The sequence below is a fragment of the Hevea brasiliensis genome, chromosome 15 (assembly GCF_030052815.1).
Source record: "Hevea brasiliensis isolate MT/VB/25A 57/8 chromosome 15, ASM3005281v1, whole genome shotgun sequence".
Taxonomy (NCBI): Eukaryota; Viridiplantae; Streptophyta; class Magnoliopsida; order Malpighiales; family Euphorbiaceae; genus Hevea; species Hevea brasiliensis.
Genome location: NC_079507.1, coordinates 60844296 through 60865689, shown reverse-complemented (window position 1 = coordinate 60865689; position 21394 = coordinate 60844296). Strand labels below are relative to the sequence as shown.

Sequence of the window (21394 nt, the reverse complement as noted above, 5' to 3'; positions counted from 1 at the left end):
TTTTAATGGTTTTAAGATTTAATCATTAAGTTTTATAATGAAATGAAATAGTTAAGAATTTAAAAAAATTAAAAAAATAAATTTATAAAAATTTAAGAATTAAAATAAGCAATATATCGAGTAAAATTCTCTTCAAAAATAAAGTCATTTTAATATTAATAAAATTTTTACGATTATAAAAATTAACTATATTATAATTTAAATAGTCCCATTAAGTTCTATATAAATAAAAATAAAAAAATTTAAAATTAAAAATATATGAATACTTTGAAATGCATAAATATTAAAAAAAATATTCTTTATATTTTTAATAAACTAAAAAATAACATAATAAATTCAATTATTGAGGCATTTGAGTTTTAACATCTAATTGTTAAATAAAATAATTATTTAAATTATGAAGATCGAGATAATAATAATAATAATAATAATAATAATAATAATAATAATAATAATAATAAATACTTAAAATAAAATAAATAGTTACTATTATAAAAAAAAATACTTAATACATAAATAAAGTAACTTATTAATGGTAAGCATTACGTAACCTTAATGATAAATATCACAAGGCGAATTTTGTTCTTTATATATACAAATAGATATCACACCATAGTAGTCAAACGTTGCAATACACGCGCCGTATGACGAGAGTGTAATAAAAACTATTGTCTCCAGTATTCCCTCCAAGAGCATCTCTCATTCCGTGAATGACCACGTGGCAACCTGGCAGGCTGATCTAGTAATATATCCACGTGGGGCAGTTCTACCGGGTCCAGGAAGATTGAATCTCAGCCGTTCGCACCCGCCCTCAGAAAGCCGACATCGCATGTGTCTTGACCGTTCGTGGAAGTTGAGAGAGAGAAAAACCAAACCAAAGTCTTTTCCTTCGTTTTATAAGACAGCTAAATATGGAGAAAACACACAACTCCTAGAGAGAGAAAGTCTCTCAGTTTTACTTTCACAGGTATTTCTCTGTCTATCAAACAAGTATTTTGTGGCCTTTGAAAATGAATATTCTTTTTTGTTTTTCATTTTTTAACTCTGCCAGGTGAATTTTTTTCAAGTACTGTTCCTGTAGTTGTTGATCTCTTTTTTCTTTTCTGTTCTAGTGCTTCTAGTTTAACGGTAATGGTTGGTGATAGTTCAACTGCAAAACTGTCGTTTTCTGAGCTGGGTGAAGCTAGGGTTTTTGTGATTGTGAGTGGCTTTTGATTTTGTTTTGGTGGGAGATTTTGGTTTGGCTTTGCTGGTTTTATGTGAAATTGGGGTGTGTTTGCTGGGTTTTGATAACGTTTATCTGGATTCAACACTTGGTTGACTTTCATTTCTATGTTTTTCTCTTGAAGATTATGGCGGTTTCTGATATGGGTTTCGAATTTTGTGACTTTTAGTGAAGTAGGGACTTCTCTTTCTCTCTCTCTTTCTCTCTCGCCTTGTAATTGAGATTTCTATGCTTGAACTGGTTTCATACAGCCTAAAAGGTAGACCTTTATCTTTTTGAGCTTAATTCGGATACATATTATCCAAATCCTGATAGATAATAGGAATATCCAAAAAATTAAGTCTAGTATCATGCTGTTTGTTTTATACTTGTGCGAAAGGGGAAAATTTATTTCATATTTTGTTGAAGAAAATCATGATGTGATTCCTGAAAAGAAGCATAATCTATTTGCTATCTATTGCAAGTCCATGAAAAACAATCTTTACAAGATGGTTGGTGCTTCGATTAAAAAAAAAGTTTTTCTTGCTCTTATTTTACCTGTATTTACTTTAATTTAGATCAAATTTATGGTGCAGCCTAAAAAAGTTATTTTCTATTGGAATTTTTTATTTGTTCTTTAAGAAGGGTGAAAATGTTAATTAATGCAATTACAACACGGGTAGAATGAAATGTTATGTATAGCCGTAAAAATTATTAGTTCAAAGATATATATATTATCAGTAGTTCATTTGGTCCAGGATTTCTTTTTTTTATTTTTTTATTTTCTGATTTTAAATGTTAAAATTAACTGCTTTGTGTTCTTTATTCTTTGATATCCTATTTCTCAGTCCGTTGTGAGTCTCAATATGCCATTCTTGTAGCATGACTAATTTTGAATAAATGATTGTTGATAGATTTGAGTTGTGACCTTAAAGCAATACAATTGCACTATGCATTATGTTAACATTTTCAGAAATGATTTTGTCAAGCATTCTATGCAATTTACTGATCTGCAAGTCGCTTTGCTCATGTCTGGATGACTCTTGTTATTCTTGGCATAGTGAGTCAGAAACAGCAGTTTCTGTTCAGTTTAGGAAAGTTTTCCGTGCTTTTAATTCTGTCCATTCCATCTATATTTTCATATGATTCTAACGCACAAGCACGTGCACAGAACAAAGTTATTTTGCTTTATTACTATTTTATGCAATTACATATATATATATATATATATATATATATATATATATATATATATATGTATTTGTTTATTTATTTATTTATTTATTCTGATATATTCATTGCTTATCTTTCTGACAACAGTCTTGGCTGGCTCTTCATTGTTTAGAGGGGTTTTGTTTCCCCGCTGATGTTTCCAAGTCGAGATTGTGTTACATATCATAAGAACAGATCAAATGCCATCATTAAAAATGAAGACCCAACCAAGCATGGATTCTTTAAGAGGAAAAAGTTGTCTGAGTGTGTGTCAAAAGTCTAATACGATATCCAAAAAATCAGGTTCTCATGTCACAGTTTCTCAACAGATAGCAGAATGTGATGCTTATGTTCAGAAATGTCAGAATGGATACGGTAAGAAACTTCACTTCACTTATGGAATATTGGTATATCTCTGTCAATTGATGTGAAAGATCTAATGGTGTTTCTGTAACTTGCTTTCAAATCTTTATTTTGATCTTCTATCCTAAATCCTAATCATGTTCCAAGTATTTTCCTGGCTGATTTCTGTTTATTTTTGAGAGAAAAAGACCTTAAGTTTGCAAATTTTATAAAATGAAGTGCATGATATTTATATATTTTATATTTTTTTGTGTTTATAAGTTGTCACATGAAGTCTAGTTGTTGTTGTTGTTGTTGTTGTTGTTGTTGTAATTATAAAAGCATACATTATGAGCTGTTTGATTCTATGGGTTTGTATTTGTTATTGCATATATTTTGTTGTGGTAATTTTATTAATATAGTGCAACTGCTAATGTTTCTTGTTAGTTCAATCAGGTATAGAAACATACACCCCGGATATTGAGTGTGATGAAGCTATTGACCAGCGAGAATTTTTGAATGAAGAAAATTCTCAGTTTCAAAAGCATTCATCAACTTTTGCAGATTCAGGCATTGTGGGAAGAATGGTAAGGTTTATTTGGAAACTGTAATGTTGCTGCTATTGTCTTGTTTGTTACTTTTTTTTTATTGTATTCTATATCTGATTCTCTGATATTTGGACCCTAATTGCTGGATAAGCTAGAAAGCATGTCGTGTCAGTAATGGGCAGAATGTATTTTATACCCTTTTTGGTTTATTTTTTAAGGTAACTGAAAAATAGCCTATAACTGATGTTGAATGAAAAAAAGTTGATGTACCATCTTCTCTTGGGTTAATGATCAAGTAATCTCATGATAATCTTTGTAATTGTTGGTTTATACTTGGTGTTCATCAATTCTATGCTTTACCAATTTCAGAGAACTGCAATTACCATCTGCTTGTTTGGTGATGCCTGGAGCTGCTTTAAATGGATAATTTTCTATTATTGATAGGTTGATAGCACATGGAATCCTCACTAAGAGAAGATAGTGGCTCTTCACTACCTAATGTAGGAAGTTAAAAATGATTAAATTTGAAATTTCTATCCTCTAACGATGTGGAGGGAAGTGTTATCAAAAGATTTACAATTTTTGAATATTGATGCGGAATTGGTCTCAAATAGAGTTGAATGGCAAAAAAGGATCCCTATAACCGACCCGAACTATTTTGGGATTAAGGCTTAGTAGTTGTGTAATTTTGTAAAAGTTGATTAACTAAGCCTGTTTGGCATCCATGTAAGTTTTTGTTGTTCAACAATAAAAAATGGCGTACTTGAAAAGCAAGCAGATGAGCAAAAACTACTTTTTGAAGCAATCTGTCTTCGTCTAAGACATCAATGTTTTAACAATATAATATTTTCTTAACTGTTGGACAACAAAAATCAAAAGTCACAAGGATGCCAAACAGTGATGCATACTGTTGTCCTTTCTGGCATTCTGAGTGCGTGTGTGTGTGTGTGTGTGTGTGTGTGTGTGAACTCCTTCTCTGTTATGATATATTTTTTTTTATTATCTCTGTAGAATACTGTCATATAATTCATTCCTGTTGTAGCTCACCAAAGATTTTTCATTAAATTGCAGGAATCAACCCTTAACTGTACATCAAACTTGGAAACAATTTTTTCTCCTGCTCTGGAGCCTGTTGAAATTCACAGTGTGCCAAATATTGATGATGATGCAGGTGTATTTTTGTATTGATTGAATATGTCATATCAAGCTACTTGTGTGAATATACTGGCATGGATCCAGTATTGTTAAAGTCATCTATTAAGTAAAAATAATGAATTTCTTTATTCTCAAAGCTATCTTCATTTTTTCACGACACAAAATAACTCGAACTACTTTTTGATATAGTTCATGCTAAAGATGTGGAAAAAGAAAGTGGTATTTATGTAGATGCCTGATCCTTTTTTCCCATTTTTACTCAAGTTAATGCTTGATGGTTTATTTCTTATTTATGGCATGACAAGCATGTTGTTGTAAAAAAATTGATTTTCATGAATGATTATTGGTTTGAATATGCGACTGTAGTAAGAACATTAACAGTTGAAAGATAACCGAATTTACCTGAGTAGGCACCTAGTTCCTTTTAGGGATACTAAAGCAGTTAAGGAAATCTAAATTTATGAATTATTTTGATTTAATTTTTCATTGTAAAATTAAGATCTTTATTTCAAATTTTCTATTACAATTTCTATTGGGAAGTTTAGGTTTATATTATATAGGAATTCTACTATTATTTAGAAATAATTAAAAGTATTAGGTTTAATATTTTCCAAGTTAGTATTGGTTTAGTGTTTTCTTACTTTGGGATTCTTAATCCTAATACCATCGGGACTAGTTATTAGTCTACAAAAGGTATTAGTGTATAAATACCCATGTAATCTGGGTCTATTAGTAAAGAGCTTATTATTTTTATAATTGACAATTGAGAATTACTAAGAATTTGAGAATTTTATTCTTTTTCCCTTTGATTGTTCTGTTGGTTCTACATCAGATATTCAAGGGTCATAGCTTTGGAACCTAGGTCCTTTTGAGCAGATTGAATAGCATTTCTTTCATGGAACGTAATTTTGATTTTGCTTTTTTCCTTATCCTACTTGCCAAAATCTATTTTTGTATTTCAACATTCTTAAGGTCCTTGGAGTCAACACTAACAATAGTTACCAAAGCAATAATTATTTTATTTAATGGAAATAAAAAACCTTCAAAATTAAATAATTTTGCACTATTGTTATTTTAATGCTTATTTTGCTTATTGCATGATTATATTTCTTATACGTTTTCAGTAGGGAGCGACAAAGATCTTAATGTGCCAGGGTCGGGTGCTGATGACAGTGATGATAACAGAAGCTCATGTGACTATCAAACATGCAATATATCAGATTTCTTTATTTCTGACATGATTATTACTGGCTTACCATTTGATGGGAGCACAGTTGATGATGATATCACTGAGATCAATCCTTTTCCTGATTATAAATGTGCTGAGCCTAGTATGTTTTTTGATGTGGCTGAGGAATGTGTGATGCTACCTTTTCTTGAAGACACTGCCAAAGTCAGCAATTCCAATGATACGATATCTAGTGAAGAAGGCGCAGTAGATCAGGATAATGCTAGCTTGTACTTAGCAATTAATCAGATACGATCATGCAACCACGAATCTGATCTTAACAGTGATTCAGACCAGATAGAAGACTTTGATCCTCAGTTCTTTATCAAAAATTTGCCTGAACTATCTGATGTTGAGTCAAATTTTCACCCTACAAAGGAGTCTTGGAGAATGAAGTCTATAACCCTGGTACTTGATTTGGATGGTAAGAATAAGTTGATTGTCTTATTTCCTAAAAGATTATGTTAGTTCTTTGTTCATTCTGGTATCTTGCTTGTTTCTGTTAAATGTCCCTATTGATTATTTCAAAGTATTTCAGTAGTCATCAATGAATGGAAAGCAGTGAATAGGTTGGCAGATTTAAATTCATCATGGCAGACTTACAATTTTAATTTTCAACATCGTACACACTCACAATCACAGTGCACCCTGCTAAACTTGTAATGAGAGGAAATCATCTGAAGCTTGCAGGATGATATTATGTGTGTCAATATTTTAGAATCAAAATATAGTTCGCAAACTCTAGCATGCTCTATAGCTTTACTTTTGTGGCAAACAGTTTGATGGTGGGACTAAAGAAGCTAAAAACTTATGAGTTCAGGTTTGTAAAATCATTTTTTAAGTTTTATTGATTATCAAAATGATATTGTCATGAAGAGGTTTTAAATACGTGATCTACACGTTAGATTACTATTGTTGTAAAATATAGATTTTATTAAGAATGTTCTGAGTTAAGCTTTCTTAAGGCAGGGCATTTAGACAACAATTTCAGGTGTTCATGAAATTTCTGAAATGTCCCTGACATTCCCAGTCATGGTTTTTGAGAATTTCTGACAGGATTTGTAGCGCAATCTTGGTTTAGGTTTTATTTTTATTGGCTGTTGAAATTTCCTGGATTCTAATGCAATCAGTTCATGATGAGTTGCTAGCTTGTTATATTTTACTTTCATATGCAGAAAAGAGAAAGATTCTTGTGTTGGTCCTTACAACTTTTTGGTTAGTTTGGAGAGAGTAGGAGGCTTTGAGGGAGAGCAATAATTGCTTTCTGCTTTTATGGATAGTTGCATGTGTTTAGTGAATTTCCTTTTTATTTTATTGCACTGAAGAAATTATATGCAAGTATAATATGAGGATTTAATCAAGATTATATTTTTGTATGTGCAGAAACTCTCGTCCACTCTACATTGGAACATTGTGATGATGCAGACTTCACCTTTACTGTGTTTTTCAACATGAATGAGCACACTGTATATGTAAAACAGAGGCCTTTCCTCCATACATTCTTGGAGAGAGTTGCAGAGATGTTTGAAGTTGTTATCTTTACAGCCAGCCAAAGCATTTATGCAGCACAGCTTTTGGACATACTGGATCCAGATAAAAAGCTTATATCTCGGCGGGTTTACCGCGAGTCTTGCATTTTCACCGATGGAAGTTACACAAAAGATTTGACAGTTTTAGGTGTTGATCTTGCAAAAGTTGCCATTATTGATAATTCTCCACAGGTATTTACCTTGTCCATTTTTGCCTTAACAGTTTTACTTTTTACTTCTCTCTTCTTTCCTCAACTTTCTTTGCTTTTTTTAAGGCTTTTGTTTGAGTCAAATGCTTTTATCCTTGGCTATGCTTCTGCCTAGATAAATGAGTTAATGAAATCAAATTAAGTTGGGATACGAAGTCAAATATTAAATTATTTTAACTGTACTTATCTTTAACAATAAATTTAAGGATTTTGCAAGCTGGATTTTGAATGACAAAGGGGGCTGTTGACTGACTGTTGCAGATCTTATTTCTTTATCGCCAAGGGCTCAATATTGTAGTGTTTGTTGTTTGAATCAAGTTTTTAGAGCCATGCTCTGTGTTTTACAATCTTTAAAAGAAAAAAAAAAGGGTCTGTTTGAAATACCTGTAGCTAGAATGTAAACCATAGCAAACTTTTAATAAATAGCTCTATGCTCAAAACTCTATGGAAGGTGACAGAAGAGCTTACCTCCTAAAGGGAAAGAGATAAAGAAAATAAGATCTTCTTTTGCTTAATGGTAACTTGAAAGGACATAATTGAGTTACATCCCCTGTCCCAAACCAAAAAGAAAAATGATGGGGTCAAAAATTGGTAGGACGCAAATAAAAAGAAAAATGCTTCATTCAATTCGCTCCATATGTGTAAGCCTTGTTTTCTTTATATGGTTTCAGGTTTTCAGGTTGCAAGTAAATAATGGGATTCCCATTAAGAGTTGGTTTAGTGATCCATCAGATTGTGCATTAATTTCATTACTTCCCTTCTTAGAGACCTTGGTTGATGCTGATGATGTCCGCCCTATCATTGCAAACAGATTCGGTAACAAGGAATAAGAGTCCCTCTTTCCTTATTAGCTTGAATATAAGCTCATTGTCTCTCCAATTTGTTTTTTGCAAATTTGTCTCTAATTTAGATGGTCATCCTCTTTTTCACTGAGCTTTTGATATAATTAACTATACCATAAATAAACTAGCGTTACTCTTATTGTTGAGTCAGCTCTTGGAGCTTGTTCCCTCACTTTTCTCATTTTAGATGACAACTTCCTGGGAAGCTCTTTCTAATTTTTCTGAAAGGTAGTTGTAGAGAATGTTTCATTTTATTGTACAGTTGAAGTTGCAATGAAATTCATAAGACGGTGTATGTGAATTGTTATCTTGTGAAATATAGTTTGCAAACTCTTTCTGGCTTTCTTAGTTGGTACTCAGTGCCCTTGCAATTATGATCTTCATTAGTTCTTTACCGTCCTATTCCCTTTCTTCTATGGGAACAGTAAAAGACCATGTAGAATAGTACTAAGAAATTAGACCTTTGGTCTTGAAAACTTCTAGGAATGATCCTCTCTACTTAGTATTTATCCTCTTGCAATATTGGCTGGTGCTTCTTCATTACTTCACCAAGCATAACTAGAAAGCAGACACTGAGACTGAATATTTAGAGAAATTTGTCTGAGGTTTTATTGAGAAAGTCTGAATGAAATATTCTTTGTAATGTTTGAGGTTTTATAGTAATGACAAAGTAGTCTGGTAATTATTAATCTGAATCCAGGTGCATAAATACATTTTTAGTATTGAATTGAACACCATGGAAGTTAAAGCTTTAAAAAGTTTTGTTTAAACTATGTGATCTATATAAGAATTAATGTATGAAGCATACAATAAAATGGAGCATGCATGAACTATAATAATGGAACAATGTTGATTTATTAACTCAATTATGCCAAATACAACCGGTAAAAGTGCCTTCTACACCACATATTTGAGTAATAGATATGCATGGAAGTTGCATCCTAGTTTTTATTGAGATTCCTATTCAATTTGAAAAAGGAAAAATAGTAGCTGTTAGAATTGATGAGATTCCATTTTCCATTTTAAGGGGAGCGTTATAGAAAGTTAATATTATGTTCCCATTTAGTATAGGATTTATATTCCTAAATAGATATGATTTATGAGGGGTGTAAATGAACCAAGCTAATCGCAAGCTGCTTGAAACTTGGTTCGATAAAAGTTCGGCTCGGTTTGGTTCGTTTCCTAAACAAACTAAGCTCAAGCTCGAATTTTAAGCTCATTTAATAAACGAACTAAGTTTGAGCTCAATAGTATTTGGCTTGGCTCATTTATAAGCTCACAAGTTGGCTCGCTGAACAGATTTGCGAGTTGGCTTGTTAAATAGGCTCCTGAGCTAACTCGTTGAATAAACTCATGAGTGGACTCGTTTATAAAACCATTTACGTTAATTATTATATTTCATAATATTGTGTATATATTTATTTTATTTATAATTATTCTAAAAATAATATATTATTTAAAAATTTGATATAATCAATATATAAAATATATTTATAAAATATCGTTATTATATTATATGTTATTGAATACAATTTACATTTATAAAAAAAATTGTAAATTTGAATTTTTTTTGAAAATATGTTATTAAATATTATATTATTATTTAAAATTATGATCTAATCAAAATAAAATTTAATTTATAAAATACATTTATTTGAAATTTAAATTTGATTTGTTTTTATGAAAAATCAAGTTAATTTTTACATGAGAAATAAATTTAGAAAATTAGATAATAAGTACGTAAAAATTATTTTGAATTATTTTATTCATATTAAATTATTAAATAAATTAAAATTACATACTTTTTGGTGTTGGTATGATTTGAAACATGAACCTTCTCTCTCTTCCTCTTTTCCTCTTCTATCTAAATTTTGAATTTTTAAAATATTAAGCTTCAAATTTAACACTAATACTACTTCCTCTCTCTATATTTAGTCCCTCTGCTTCCCAATCTTTTTGACTAGTTTTCTCTGAAGTGAATTTTAAACCTTTAAAAGATTAATATTCAATTTTAATACTAAGCTATCCATCAATTATTATTATTCTACTCTCCTTCTCTATAAGCATTCTCTCTTTACGCGTCCTTTAAAAATCTCTATTTCTTAAACCTTTAAACCCCTCTCTCTCTCTCTCTCTCTCTCTCTCTCTCTTTATATATACACACACAAACGCGTGTGCGTTTACGCACACATTTTCGAACTTAGATATGTGCTTTCATGATTGTTTTCTTACTTAATATTATCTACATATTTCTTAAAAATTAAATTGTTCATATATTAAATTTTAATCATAATACTCTTGAGTTTAGCTAAGAGCCATGAAATTAGATTTAAGAATGTATATGTGTGTGTGTATATATATAATTAATTAATTAAGTTGATTATAATTATATTAATTATGATCATTTGAAAGATTAAGGTTCAAGTTTACAACCAAGTTATAAAACCATCACTTTTTCCCTCTTTATTTTAGATATATGAAATAACGTGTAAGATTATTACATAAATGAAATTTTTTATGATATAATGATAAAGTATGATATCATGAAGTTTATGTCCCGTTACTAACCCGTTTGTGCATGTGTTTTATCTCTGACAAAAAAGAGATATCATGAAGTTTATGATATATTTAAATCATAAATGCACAAAAATTTAAAAATAATATAATTAATGAAGTAAAAGAAATAATTTAAAAAAAATAAAATCCTTACATTAGATTCTACAAATTAACAAAATTATATATACACCTAATTTAAAAAAAATAACCATAAAAATTGACACACATTTATATTTAACATATGGTTATAAGATAAAGTATAACTAAAAGTAGGTACATTCTATTGTCTTTCTTCATTGCACATGTCCATAGTCCACAACTAACAAATTTGATCTACAAACTAGACATTAAAAAAAAAAAAAAGGAAAAAGGAAAACAATCTTATCTAATTATTGCAGCTTGAATAATATTGCCAATTACCAACAAAGTGCATGTTGTAAGGATACTAGTTCACTCAAAACAAGATGTGAGAGTGGGACTTGTCCCACATTAGTAACAAATGAAAGGGAAGGGGGCCTGCTTCCCTATAAAAGGAAATCCCCCCTCCTTATTCTTCAATTAATGCCTAATTGCTAGCCAACGCATGAGGCCCAAATGGGTCCTGCTAGTTTTATGTTACCTAAAGGTTTTTTTTTTTTAATTTGATTTTCTTAATAATATAAGTTGAATTATATTTAAAATGATATATTAATTTCAATTATATTTTAATTTTAGTTAGATTTTAAAGTATTTTTAATTTAAATTTAAAATATTTTTAATTTAAATTAACTTTTAATATTAATAAAAAAATAGTAACAAGCTCGAGTAGAGCTCAAGCTATAGACAAGCACAGTTCAAGCTTTTGGCTCGTTTATATTATAAATGAGCTTGAAATATAAAAATGAGCCGAGCTTGAATTTAATATTTTTATAAAGAACCAAGCTTGAGCCCTATTATTAAAGCTCGAGTCGAGCTTGAGCCTGAACTATTCAAAACTCGACTTGATTCGTTTACACTCTATGATTTGTATTCTTAATTAGTAGAGTAATTATAGTAGGATATATATTCCTAACTAGAAAAGGATTCCTAATTAGTAAATGATTCCCGGTTAATATAGTGTAGTACAATTATAGGAAAGAATTGTGTATATACATATACATGTATATGTATATGTATACATATATATGTAATTTGCGCCCTTGAGTTATTTCCTTATCTTCCCTTTCTTTCTTTCTTTTTCTTCTTTTTATTCTTAAATCTTAACAATGGAAATATAGAGATATTCTATAAAAAGTTCTTCAGTTGAAAAAGGGGTTGGCAAGTTGACAGTGGAAATGGTGACTTACAGACTTTCACAAATTTTGAAGGGAAAAAGGATAGAAGAAAATCTCAAGAAGAAAATCTCAAGAAGTACAAAATTTCCATGCGGAATGACAATGGGATTTCACATTTGTCTTTCCCACATGGCATAAATAGTGTGCAAGTAGTTAAAATTTACTTAGGGTTAACATACTCGATTACAAGAATAGGGACTGGAGAGACTTTATCTTCAGGAAGCATGTGTGCATTGATTTTGCAATCTGAATTCTTCAGTTTTCTCTACACTGATAAAGTCTTTCAACTATATACGAGGCAATGTTATTAAGGTGAAAGGCAACAAGGTACCCTATGACTTTAGGCGAGAGGTGAGGCGCGAGCCTTTTTGAAGCAAGGCGCCATAGCCTAAATTTTATATATATATATATATATATATATATATAACACCTTACACAAATGTATTCAAATTTCAGTAGTTATTAATTTCCTCTATAGCTGTTAGTCAACAAATACATAAAATACATGTGTTATCCACCATAAATTTGCAAGGAGCACCTCAATGTCAATTTTAATTTCTAATCACTAGTAAAACTGCATACGGATATTAAACAATAGCCATATAACAAAAAATTAAACAACAAATTAACAAAAAAAATATCTAACAAAACAATTAAATTCAAAATTAAACAATACCCATGTGACCAAAAAAAAAAAAAAGCAATACCCATATAACAATAATAAAATTAACAATGACATCCGTATAACAATAAATTAACAAGAAACATTTCATATCTAAAAAAACAATTAAAATAAAAAATAAAAATAAATAAAACAATATGACCAGCAGAGTAAAAAAGAAGAGAGAAGAGTAGAGATTCTGTTTTGAAGAAGAAGACCAGAGAAAAGAAGAAAACAAAGAAAAACAAAGGTTCTATTTTGAACTACAGCAGAGTATAAGAGGAGAAGAGAATGAGACTTTGTTGTGTTGAAGCTTGAAAGAAGAAAAACATAGAAGAAGAGGAGAAGAAGAAATAGAGGAAAGGAGTAGAGAAGATAGAAAGGAGAAGATGAGACATACCCATGGTCCCATATTCATTAAAGAGAGGAGGAGAGAAAAAGAAGGAAAAAAAAAAAAAAAAGAAGGAAAAAGCATGCAAAGATACTGCTGTGTTTTGGAGAAGAATAGAATAGTGAAGAAAAGAAGAAAGAGAGGAAAGAAGAAGAAGAAGAAGAAGAGGGGGGAGAGAGAGAGAGAGAGACATACCTGTTGTTGAGAGAAGTGAGCTAGGTTGTGTATTTCTCCTTTTCTCCTTTTTGCTTTCTGTTTCATGAGGTAGCCAAGACCAGGTAGGGATTTTTTTTTTAGTTGGGTTACAAAACAATTAAAAAAGAAAAAAAAAAACTTTACTTCAAATAGGCTTCGCCTCAGCGCCTCGGAGCCCCTTGCCTTGCCCGCTGGAGGCGCTCGCCATATTGAAGGCAGCTAGGCAGTGCCAGGCGAGGTGCTAGAGAGGCGCCTCGCCTCACCTAGTGCCTCTGGCGCCTTTAATAACACTGATCCGAGGTGCACATTTGCTGTTCTCAACCTCAGTTATTTTTTCTTGTTATGTTTCTGAACCTGTGAGGTAATTGAACTTATTTTGTTTATTTAGTTGAGTTCATAATATTGTTTTTTTCTTTATTTATCATGCTATTGATTCTATTTGTAGTTTTAGTTTTTAATACTTTTTTATCTTTTTCATTTTTTTTCCTTTTTGTTATCTGCTATCTTTTGAATTTCCTTGCCCTTCAGAGGTTGCTAGCTTTATAATACTGTAATTGCTCTTCTTGTTGGCGTAGATGTAGATCTTTCTAGCAACTAGTTAGACCTTGATGATCTTACCAATCTTTTTTCCCATAACTGTTGATGTTCATGTGGGCTTTTCATGCACTGCTATCTTAATGTAGTTTTATGATTGGAGAGGGAGGTAGTTTATTAAAGTAAGGAGATTGAAGGAAAGCTGGATGTTTTCAACTAAGTTCATAGATATTAACTTATTATGTGTCTCTCTTTATCTGGCATGTGTTCATATAATCCATTCTGTTGCTTGAGATATTATGCACTTGAATTGCTACTGGAGTTATCATTGTCTATTTCTATTTGTTGTGCCGTCAATTCAGAATATCCTCTAGAACAAATGATATCATAACTAGAAAAGAGATGCTCTTGGGTGGGATTTCAAAAGTCGACAAAAACAATGTTATCCATTACCACGTATAGATCTGGATTCATTAGATGTGGAAAAGTTCAGGTTCTCTATCCAATTAGAAACACTTAATGCAGTGTGGCTTCTATGATGCATACCTTTGCCATACAACTGGGAAACCTCATAAAAATGCTTGACACAATAATCTCTTCTTGCTAAAGGATGCACTTGATGTGAATTTTATTTAGATTCCTAGATTTTTTTTTTTGACTGAAAGATTCCTAGATTACTAGAGCAAATAGATTGGGAGTTCATGTTAATTGCTTTTAAGTTCAAAGTCATGTGCTCATTTTACATAGGTTGATGTTGGAAGTATCTGAACGAGGGAGCCCCCATTATTTGAGGTTGTTTTAAGTTCCTTTGGAAGCCATTATGAATGGTGTGAGAAGGAAAGAGTGGATGCCCATTTGTCAGATGGAAGTGGGAAGGAAACTGTGTTGTGGCGTCTGCTACATAAAATACCCATCAGCCTGTGATAACATATGCTGAGTATTGCAAATTTTCTCTTTATAATTTTGCATGCCTTATCTGCAGGTCATGTGAGGAACAACCTATATTATCTGGTAATGGCAAAATGTAGGTACGTTGTTGAGTTCCATTGTTACTTTCTTTACTTGTAGATGTTGCAATTTGTTAGACTATGGACTGCCCTGACAGTTCTTTCACCTTGAATTTCCAAAGCAATGTTAAGTACAGATTGGTTGTATAGCCCCACTGGGAGATGTTAAGATATTGATTAATTTATTATTCTTTTGTATCCTTTTATTGCCTGGTCGGCTATTTGTGTCTTGAATGCCAAATGTTTATATAGTCTGTAAGAATATGCAGCTACGAATTGCTGCTATTTCATCCGAACATTTGGTGGTTATGTAAAACATGATCTACCGATCCTTGGAAATGCTGTGTTAGTTCTGTTCCACATATTTGTATCAAATTGTTCAATTTGAATCCTCACAAGTATCAATACACCGCAATTTTTTTTTGTTATTGAATTTACGCAATATTAGTTTGCTGACTCAAGCATCTTGGTCTGTCAGCCGTTTCTGTTTGCAGCTTTATTTGAATACTAAATTCAGTTCAACCTGTTAGAATTTTTTAAGATTATGTGCTTTGAGGTGGGCAATTTTGATGTGTAGAGGTTTTAGCCTTTTAGATGGGAGCATGAAATTGAAATAGACAATAAACAAGTTCTGTTCGGGAAAAAAATTTTCAAGCTTGTATCCGTCAGAGAACATATTGAACTCAAGAATGATCATTATTCACTGGATGTATTATTCTTACATAACAAATTAGTTGAGGTTTCAGCATACCTTATTGTGTGAGATAGCCTGTTATGGGACTTTCATATGGACGACAAAATAAATATTATTGCACCAACTATTACTAATTCAGGCATTGGTAGCTAATATCTCCAGAAGGCTGAGAGGGCAGACTGACGAGCCCTTGCATTCTCTGGGAACGGTCTAATGTGCTGATTCCATGCCTTTCTTACATCATGGATGGTTCCGCAAAGGTCGACAAAATGTTGTCATTGCAGGTTTTTTACTGCAAAGTTTACAAGGAGTAGGTGCTTCTCATAACTAAATGTAGCAATGCCATGGTTCGTATATTAAGAGTCAGTTCAGGCAATTGCTGTCTTTAGATAAACATCTATATATATCGTAGGTATTGACTTGTGCACAAAAAATAAACCTGTGAAATTGTTTAGCACAGTCAATACATCGCAAATTTAAAAATCAATGACAGTTTCAAAACAAACACCGGCCCCCAAAGAAAATTCAGGAGAACAAGAAAAAGAACCACTGATGTAAGCCCAAATAGTGCATTGAGTGATTTATGCTCTGCCTTATTTTTATTTAAATTAAGCAAATGAATTTATTTCCAGATTAAGTTTGTGAGTTGTTCAGGTGCATAGCCAATGGACTTTTCTTTTTGATTAGGGCAACAACCCATTAATGGTCCAAAGGCTGGCATTGCGCCAAGATAAAAGATATAATGGTTTTTGCAGTTAAAAAATAATTGTAGTACTAAATTAAATCCATCTCTTTGATTGAAGGATTTGCTCATGAATTTAACTAGAAAATAAAATAAAAATTTATACGTAAATACAAATTTATTAATATGATAAAAGTTTTTGAATTATAATCTCAATTCTCAATGATATAAAAAAAAAATAAATATTAACATAATATAAGTTTTTTAGAGATAATTAACATGTATTTTTTAATTGGCCTCAAAAATAATTTCTGCATCCTTGCCAACATCCCTGGTTTTATTGTTGAGATGACATATTTTGTAACCATGCATGCATGGCCTGTCAATTGCTCTGCTGGCTTTGCTATCATCCACTCTACCACATCAGCATAAAGAACCGCAAGGATCAAAAGAAATGCCAAAAAGATTGTATTAACTAATCCAGATGATCACATGAGCAGTTGGATTGTGGGCAATCACTGATTAGTATCTTTTATTTCACCAATAGTGCAACACTTGAATCCATGGCCGTTTTACAAAGTCCTTCTCTTTATGAAATAATAAAGAGAGAGAGAGAGAGAGAGAGAGAGAGAGAGAGAGATCAGATTCATTGAAGATATTTCTTAGTGAAGTCTGTATGTCACAAAACGCAATCTGCAATAATTAGTTGGCTTATGTAAATAGATTCTTTTGTTTATCTTGGCATCAGAAAGCTAAAAATGCCAACTCAAAAGCATCAATCCCACTCCGCCATAGTTGTCTCCAATCAGAAGCTATAATATTTTCTTGATTTTGGTCCTTCAGAAACTTTTAAAAGAGGAGGTGGTTAACAGTGTTTAAATTCCTGATCTCTAACACTACGAGACAGACAATGTATTATTAAACTATTAGCCTGGTATGGAGGCTTAATCTCTGTTTCACAACTTTTTTAAAGCAACCAAAGCTTTCCATCTTCTCATTTTTCTTATCTTTAATTGTCAATAACGAGTTTGTGTCTGTGGCTTTTTTTTTTGTTTAGAACAAATGGGTCAGATTGAGACCTCGCAGCTATGTAAACAACTACAGTACCATTGAGCTTGCCTTTATTGTTGTTGTTGATGTGCCTTAGATGACTCATACATAAAAGGTAACATTTACTTGCCATAATTAATTTTTTCTTTTGGCCCTTTAAATACATTCAGAGAGTTGAGATGGCTGATCAGGTATAGCAGGTTTTCTCTCAAGTGGAAAATCTTCCAAAAGCAGTGACAGGACTAGACGACTAGTTCTATTGCTACTCATTGAAAATGAAGAACCCATTTCAGAATCAAGTTATTGGAATTCCAATCAATAATTCAGAATCATACAGACTTGGAAGGCCAGCAAGAGGATATTTACCTGATCCTGCTAACCAATACCATCTTTCATCTTCTTCAAATCGTTCTTCCATATTGAAGCAATGTAAGAACTCACTTTCTTTCTCCTTTTTTCTTTCTTTTATTGGAGAACAGAGGTTTTCTAGACCAATGTGGTGGTGTTTTAGTCAGTAATGGGAATTAATGGCTTGTTCTTCATGTCGCAGGTAAAGTAGATTCATTGTTTAAGAGAATGAACAAATTAGGGAAGAAAGCTGACAATTTTGCACAAGCTGTTCGAGAGCATGGTAACTATCTATTTTCCCCTCACAGATATTGAAAGTATCAAAATTTAATGATATCTCTAAATTCTAACTTCGATTGTTTTGAAACTGTGCAGTGAGGTTGGGACCTAACATCAGTGAAATTGTAAAAGGGAAGTTTAGTTTAGGCGCTAAAATTGTTCAAGTTGGTGGAGTGGAGAAAATTTTCAAGCAGTTGTTTAGAGTTGAAGAAGAAGAGAATTTGCTAAAGGTTTCCCAATGCTACCTGTCAACCACAGCAGGTCCCATAGCAGGCCTCTTGTTTATCTCCACTTACAAGGTTGCCTTCTGCAGTGAGAGATCAATCAAATTCTCTTCTCCAAGTGGGAAATCAGTTGGAATCCATTACAAGGTAACTCAAAAAGAATATAAAAATCCAATCTCTCTCTGTTTGCACACAACAATTGTAAATACTAAACATATCCTTTTAATTTTATGCAGGTTTTGATCCCACTTGCAAAGGTTAAAAGAGTTGACAAAAGTGAGAACACGAAGAACCCATCACAGAAGTACATGTAAATAGTTACTGCGGATGAGTTTGATTTCTGGTTTATGGGTTTCTTGAATTATCACAAACTTTCAAATGTCTTCAGCAGGCAGTCTCCCAGAACATTGATGATTAATTTACAAGTGACTTCCTAGTGACTTAAAACTCTGTAATTAACGTTCCTCAATTGCATTAGCATGTAAAAATTTTGCTGAGAAGATAATTTTCCAACAGTTACTCAGTCCTAATAATTGTTCTTTTCCATTATCTGTCAACTTTCTATCAATAAGAAAAATTATTACTATATTTATCTCATGGTTTAAATTCTTTGACAACTTGAATTATATATAGATTATTAATTAATAATTGAAACGGCTAAGAATAAAAAGTAAAAAATAGGGAAAAAAAAAGAATATTTTAGATCATAATTAATTATTAAAATAATTAAAATATTGATGATTAATTAGACAAATTTTTTCTCTTAACACTTCTGTGTAAAGAAAAGAGTGAAAATGCTATTTTAGAATTTATAGTTGCACGTCGCCGTTTTGTAGTTTCCATGCACGCGCCAGCTTATTCAGCATTTAAAGTTTTCAACATATAATCTAATCTAAACTTGGCAGTCGCGAGATCCGTTATATGGAATCGTGAACCGACTGCTCACGTGGCCTTACGCTATTGCGTCAAAGCATAGCTAAAATTAAAAACGGTTAAATTGGTATAAACTTCCGCCAATAAATACCCGGCACGTAGCATTTCTCAATCAAACAACATCAAACGTCACCGTGTACATGAATCTGTCACTCATTCCCATCCTAGCTTCTCCTTGCTGGTAGTTCTAGTACTGTCTTCTGATCTTCTCTCCGTCCTGCTTTCTTTGGCCGTCGAACCAAGAGACACGACAATTTTACGCAAACTAGAAACCAGAAGCGAGATATGGCGAGTCTCTGCCAATTGCCGGCGATAAATTCTTTCGCTCCTCACAGCAGCAACAAGAGGCTCTCTTGTTACCAGTGTAAGCTCTCTTGTGCTGTACCTCGACGAGTTTCGAGCTCTCGCGGCGTCAATCCTCTCAGGTGAGTTGGATGAATTGATTGATCAATCTGAATTTCTGAGAAAGAAACAAAATTTTCTAACCGGAAATTGGAATTTGTGTGTGTTTGGCAGAGTTTCGGTGAAGGGAAATGATTTGTTAATGAAAAATAGAGGGGGTGGAGTTGGTGCGGTTTGTTACACTGGGCCTATCTCTGCTCGTAACCTTCAGTGGATCTCCACCATCTCCTCTGCGTTCGTTCGTCTTTCTTTCTTTATCGAAATACATTGTATAGTTAGACATTGATTTTCTGTTCGCTACGCAGATTAACCGATCAAGACATTGATTTTTTGTTCATTTTGAGCTAATGGATTTTTTTTTTTTTTAATTTTTAATTTCGATTTTCAGGGTTCTGATGCTTGCCAAGGGCACTGCAATCCATAAGTCTTTTATTGTTCCGTTATTAGCTCTGCAGGCACCATCAAGCGTCATTTCTTGGATTAAGTAAGCTCCCTTTTTTTATTAAGTTTTTGCACGGTTGTTGGCTGGTGAGCTCATACGAATTCGGTTTGCAGGGGTGATTATGGCATTTGGACGGCATTCATAGCACTTCTTGTCCGCCTCTTCTTCTTTGTTCCTGGTGAGTTGAGTTCTTTTGCTGTTAGTATCGAAATGATTAGATTGAGGCATTATTGTCTGTTGCTTGTAAATAGATACTGCTTTTGGTTAGTTAGAGAGTGCCAGGGATATCAACCCTTATAAAATTGGCTTCAATCTCACTCAAGTATTTCTATTTGCATGGACTTTTCTTTCATCCTCCGTCGATTTCTCTTTTGATAGAGGCGTGTAGTTATTGTACTGCACCTTGTTACTGATGAATATGTTATCATAATATCACTAATTAATCAAGTTTGCAAGCAAAGTGATGTGGATCGTTTTGGTTTCAATGAGAAGTGAAACAGGGGAAGCAAGCCTTTGTGAACATGTAACTTAGGAAGAAGCATCACAACTTTGTGAAAAATTTAGGGATGGTGGCTCTATTTGGAGCCTTCTAGGTAGATCCACTTGTTTTTGGAGGTTGCTGTCAGTAATTTTAAACATGGCCCTGGTTGTCCCACAACTCCAAAAGTTATATTTGCTGCTTTCTTATGCTTTTTATAGTTAACTATGAGATGAGGAATTACTAACAATTTTGATATTGACATTTGTTGTTCTTAGGGGAACTTGAGTTGCCGTTTATGGCACTACTCTTGGTAATTGTGGCCCCCTATCAAGTATTGAACCTGAGGTAAGTAGATGAATTATTTAAGGAGAAGGAAAGCTGTTATTAATTTTTTATGTTTCTTATTTATTTTTGCCACTTTGCCTCAACAGGGAAACACAAGAAGGTGCTATTATTGCCTTGGTGATTGCAGGCTATTTGGCTTTCCAGCATTTTTCACGCTTAGGCAACTTGCAGAAAGCATTTGAGCACGGTTCAATTGTTGCCACCTTGGCCATCATTTGTATCACCATCATCTCATGCTTGTTCTTAATCTAAATTTAACAAAGATGGTCAGATAGTAGCGTGCTTTATTGTTGATCATATGTAAATTACCGGACTCATGCAAAGGATGTCTGAATAAGAGAATAATCGTTAGTTTATCGTTGATTCTCATGTTATATAGAAGGATGTTTCCTTTGAAATAAGCAATAAAATGTCTAGAACTTAGACTTGTATTAATAAATTGGGTATGAATGCTAAAGATCAGTACTCCATTGCCTTTGAATTATCTTGGAGGCCCAAGCAGAATTCTCTATCTTGAAATGTGCTTGTTGTTCCTTCTACTTGTGGGGCATAAGCCTGTCATCTTCATCTATTCTGCAGTAAAAGTGG

General features: G+C 32.4%; 3 protein-coding genes across 11 annotated transcripts; all 3 read left to right on the top strand.

Moving 5' to 3' along the window:
- Nucleotides 1–815: 815 nt before the first annotated feature.
- LOC110661855 (probable phosphatase PSR2) lies at nucleotides 816–15126 on the top strand. Of its 9 annotated transcripts, none has more exons than XM_021820646.2 (8): nucleotides 816–967; nucleotides 2525–2791; nucleotides 3215–3345; nucleotides 4378–4477; nucleotides 5586–6113; nucleotides 7073–7410; nucleotides 8099–8243; nucleotides 14902–15126. In XM_021820646.2, the coding sequence occupies exons 2-8, from the start codon at nucleotides 2617–2619 to the stop codon at nucleotides 14985–14987; spliced, it is 1503 nt and encodes a 500-aa protein (XP_021676338.1). In that variant the 5' UTR covers nucleotides 816–967; nucleotides 2525–2616; the 3' UTR covers nucleotides 14988–15126. The 9 variants fall into 9 exon arrangements, with proteins under 9 accessions (XP_021676338.1, XP_021676337.1, XP_021676333.1 ...); XM_021820645.2 differs by having other exon boundaries at nucleotides 3206–3345; nucleotides 5589–6113; XM_021820641.2 differs by having other exon boundaries at nucleotides 3206–3345.
- A 389-nt stretch (nucleotides 15127–15515) lies between these two features.
- LOC110661800 (GEM-like protein 4) lies at nucleotides 15516–19040 on the top strand. The gene is made up of 4 exons (XM_021820562.2): nucleotides 15516–17781; nucleotides 17903–17983; nucleotides 18076–18350; nucleotides 18440–19040. Exons 1-4 carry the CDS (start codon nucleotides 17628–17630, stop codon nucleotides 18515–18517), a joined length of 588 nt encoding a protein of 195 aa, XP_021676254.1. The 5' UTR covers nucleotides 15516–17627; the 3' UTR covers nucleotides 18518–19040.
- Nucleotides 19041–19255: 215 nt separating this feature from the next.
- Nucleotides 19256–21287, top strand: LOC110661854 (cold-regulated 413 inner membrane protein 1, chloroplastic). The gene is made up of 6 exons (XM_021820640.2): nucleotides 19256–19561; nucleotides 19653–19772; nucleotides 19927–20022; nucleotides 20094–20158; nucleotides 20737–20806; nucleotides 20893–21287. The coding sequence occupies exons 1-6, from the start codon at nucleotides 19422–19424 to the stop codon at nucleotides 21056–21058; spliced, it is 657 nt and encodes a 218-aa protein (XP_021676332.1). The 5' UTR covers nucleotides 19256–19421; the 3' UTR covers nucleotides 21059–21287.
- The last annotated feature ends 107 nt before the right edge of the window (nucleotides 21288–21394 follow it).

What these genes read in the sequence shown, in the direction of transcription:
- LOC110661855 (XM_021820641.2), top strand. Translation starts at nt 2,617, where the DNA reads ATGCCATCATTAAAAATGAAGACCCAACCAAGCATGGATTCTTTAAGA. An exon ending in CAGGCATTGTGGGAAGAATG is followed by an intron (nt 3,346 to 4,377) that starts GTAAGGTTTATT and finishes ATTAAATTGCAG; the next exon opens with GAATCAACCCTTAACTGTAC. An exon ending in TATCATTGCAAACAGATTCG is followed by an intron (nt 8,244 to 14,901) that starts GTAACAAGGAAT and finishes CCTTATCTGCAG; the next exon opens with GTCATGTGAGGAACAACCTA.
- LOC110661800 (XM_021820562.2), top strand. Translation starts at nt 17,628, where the DNA reads ATGAAGAACCCATTTCAGAATCAAGTTATTGGAATTCCAATCAATAAT. An exon ending in TTCTTCCATATTGAAGCAAT is followed by an intron (nt 17,782 to 17,902) that starts GTAAGAACTCAC and finishes TTCATGTCGCAG; the next exon opens with GTAAAGTAGATTCATTGTTT. An exon ending in CAGTTGGAATCCATTACAAG is followed by an intron (nt 18,351 to 18,439) that starts GTAACTCAAAAA and finishes AATTTTATGCAG; the next exon opens with GTTTTGATCCCACTTGCAAA.
- LOC110661854 (XM_021820640.2), top strand. Translation starts at nt 19,422, where the DNA reads ATGGCGAGTCTCTGCCAATTGCCGGCGATAAATTCTTTCGCTCCTCAC. An exon ending in CGCGGCGTCAATCCTCTCAG is followed by an intron (nt 19,562 to 19,652) that starts GTGAGTTGGATG and finishes TGTGTTTGGCAG; the next exon opens with AGTTTCGGTGAAGGGAAATG. An exon ending in ATCTCCACCATCTCCTCTGC is followed by an intron (nt 19,773 to 19,926) that starts GTTCGTTCGTCT and finishes TTCGATTTTCAG; the next exon opens with GGTTCTGATGCTTGCCAAGG.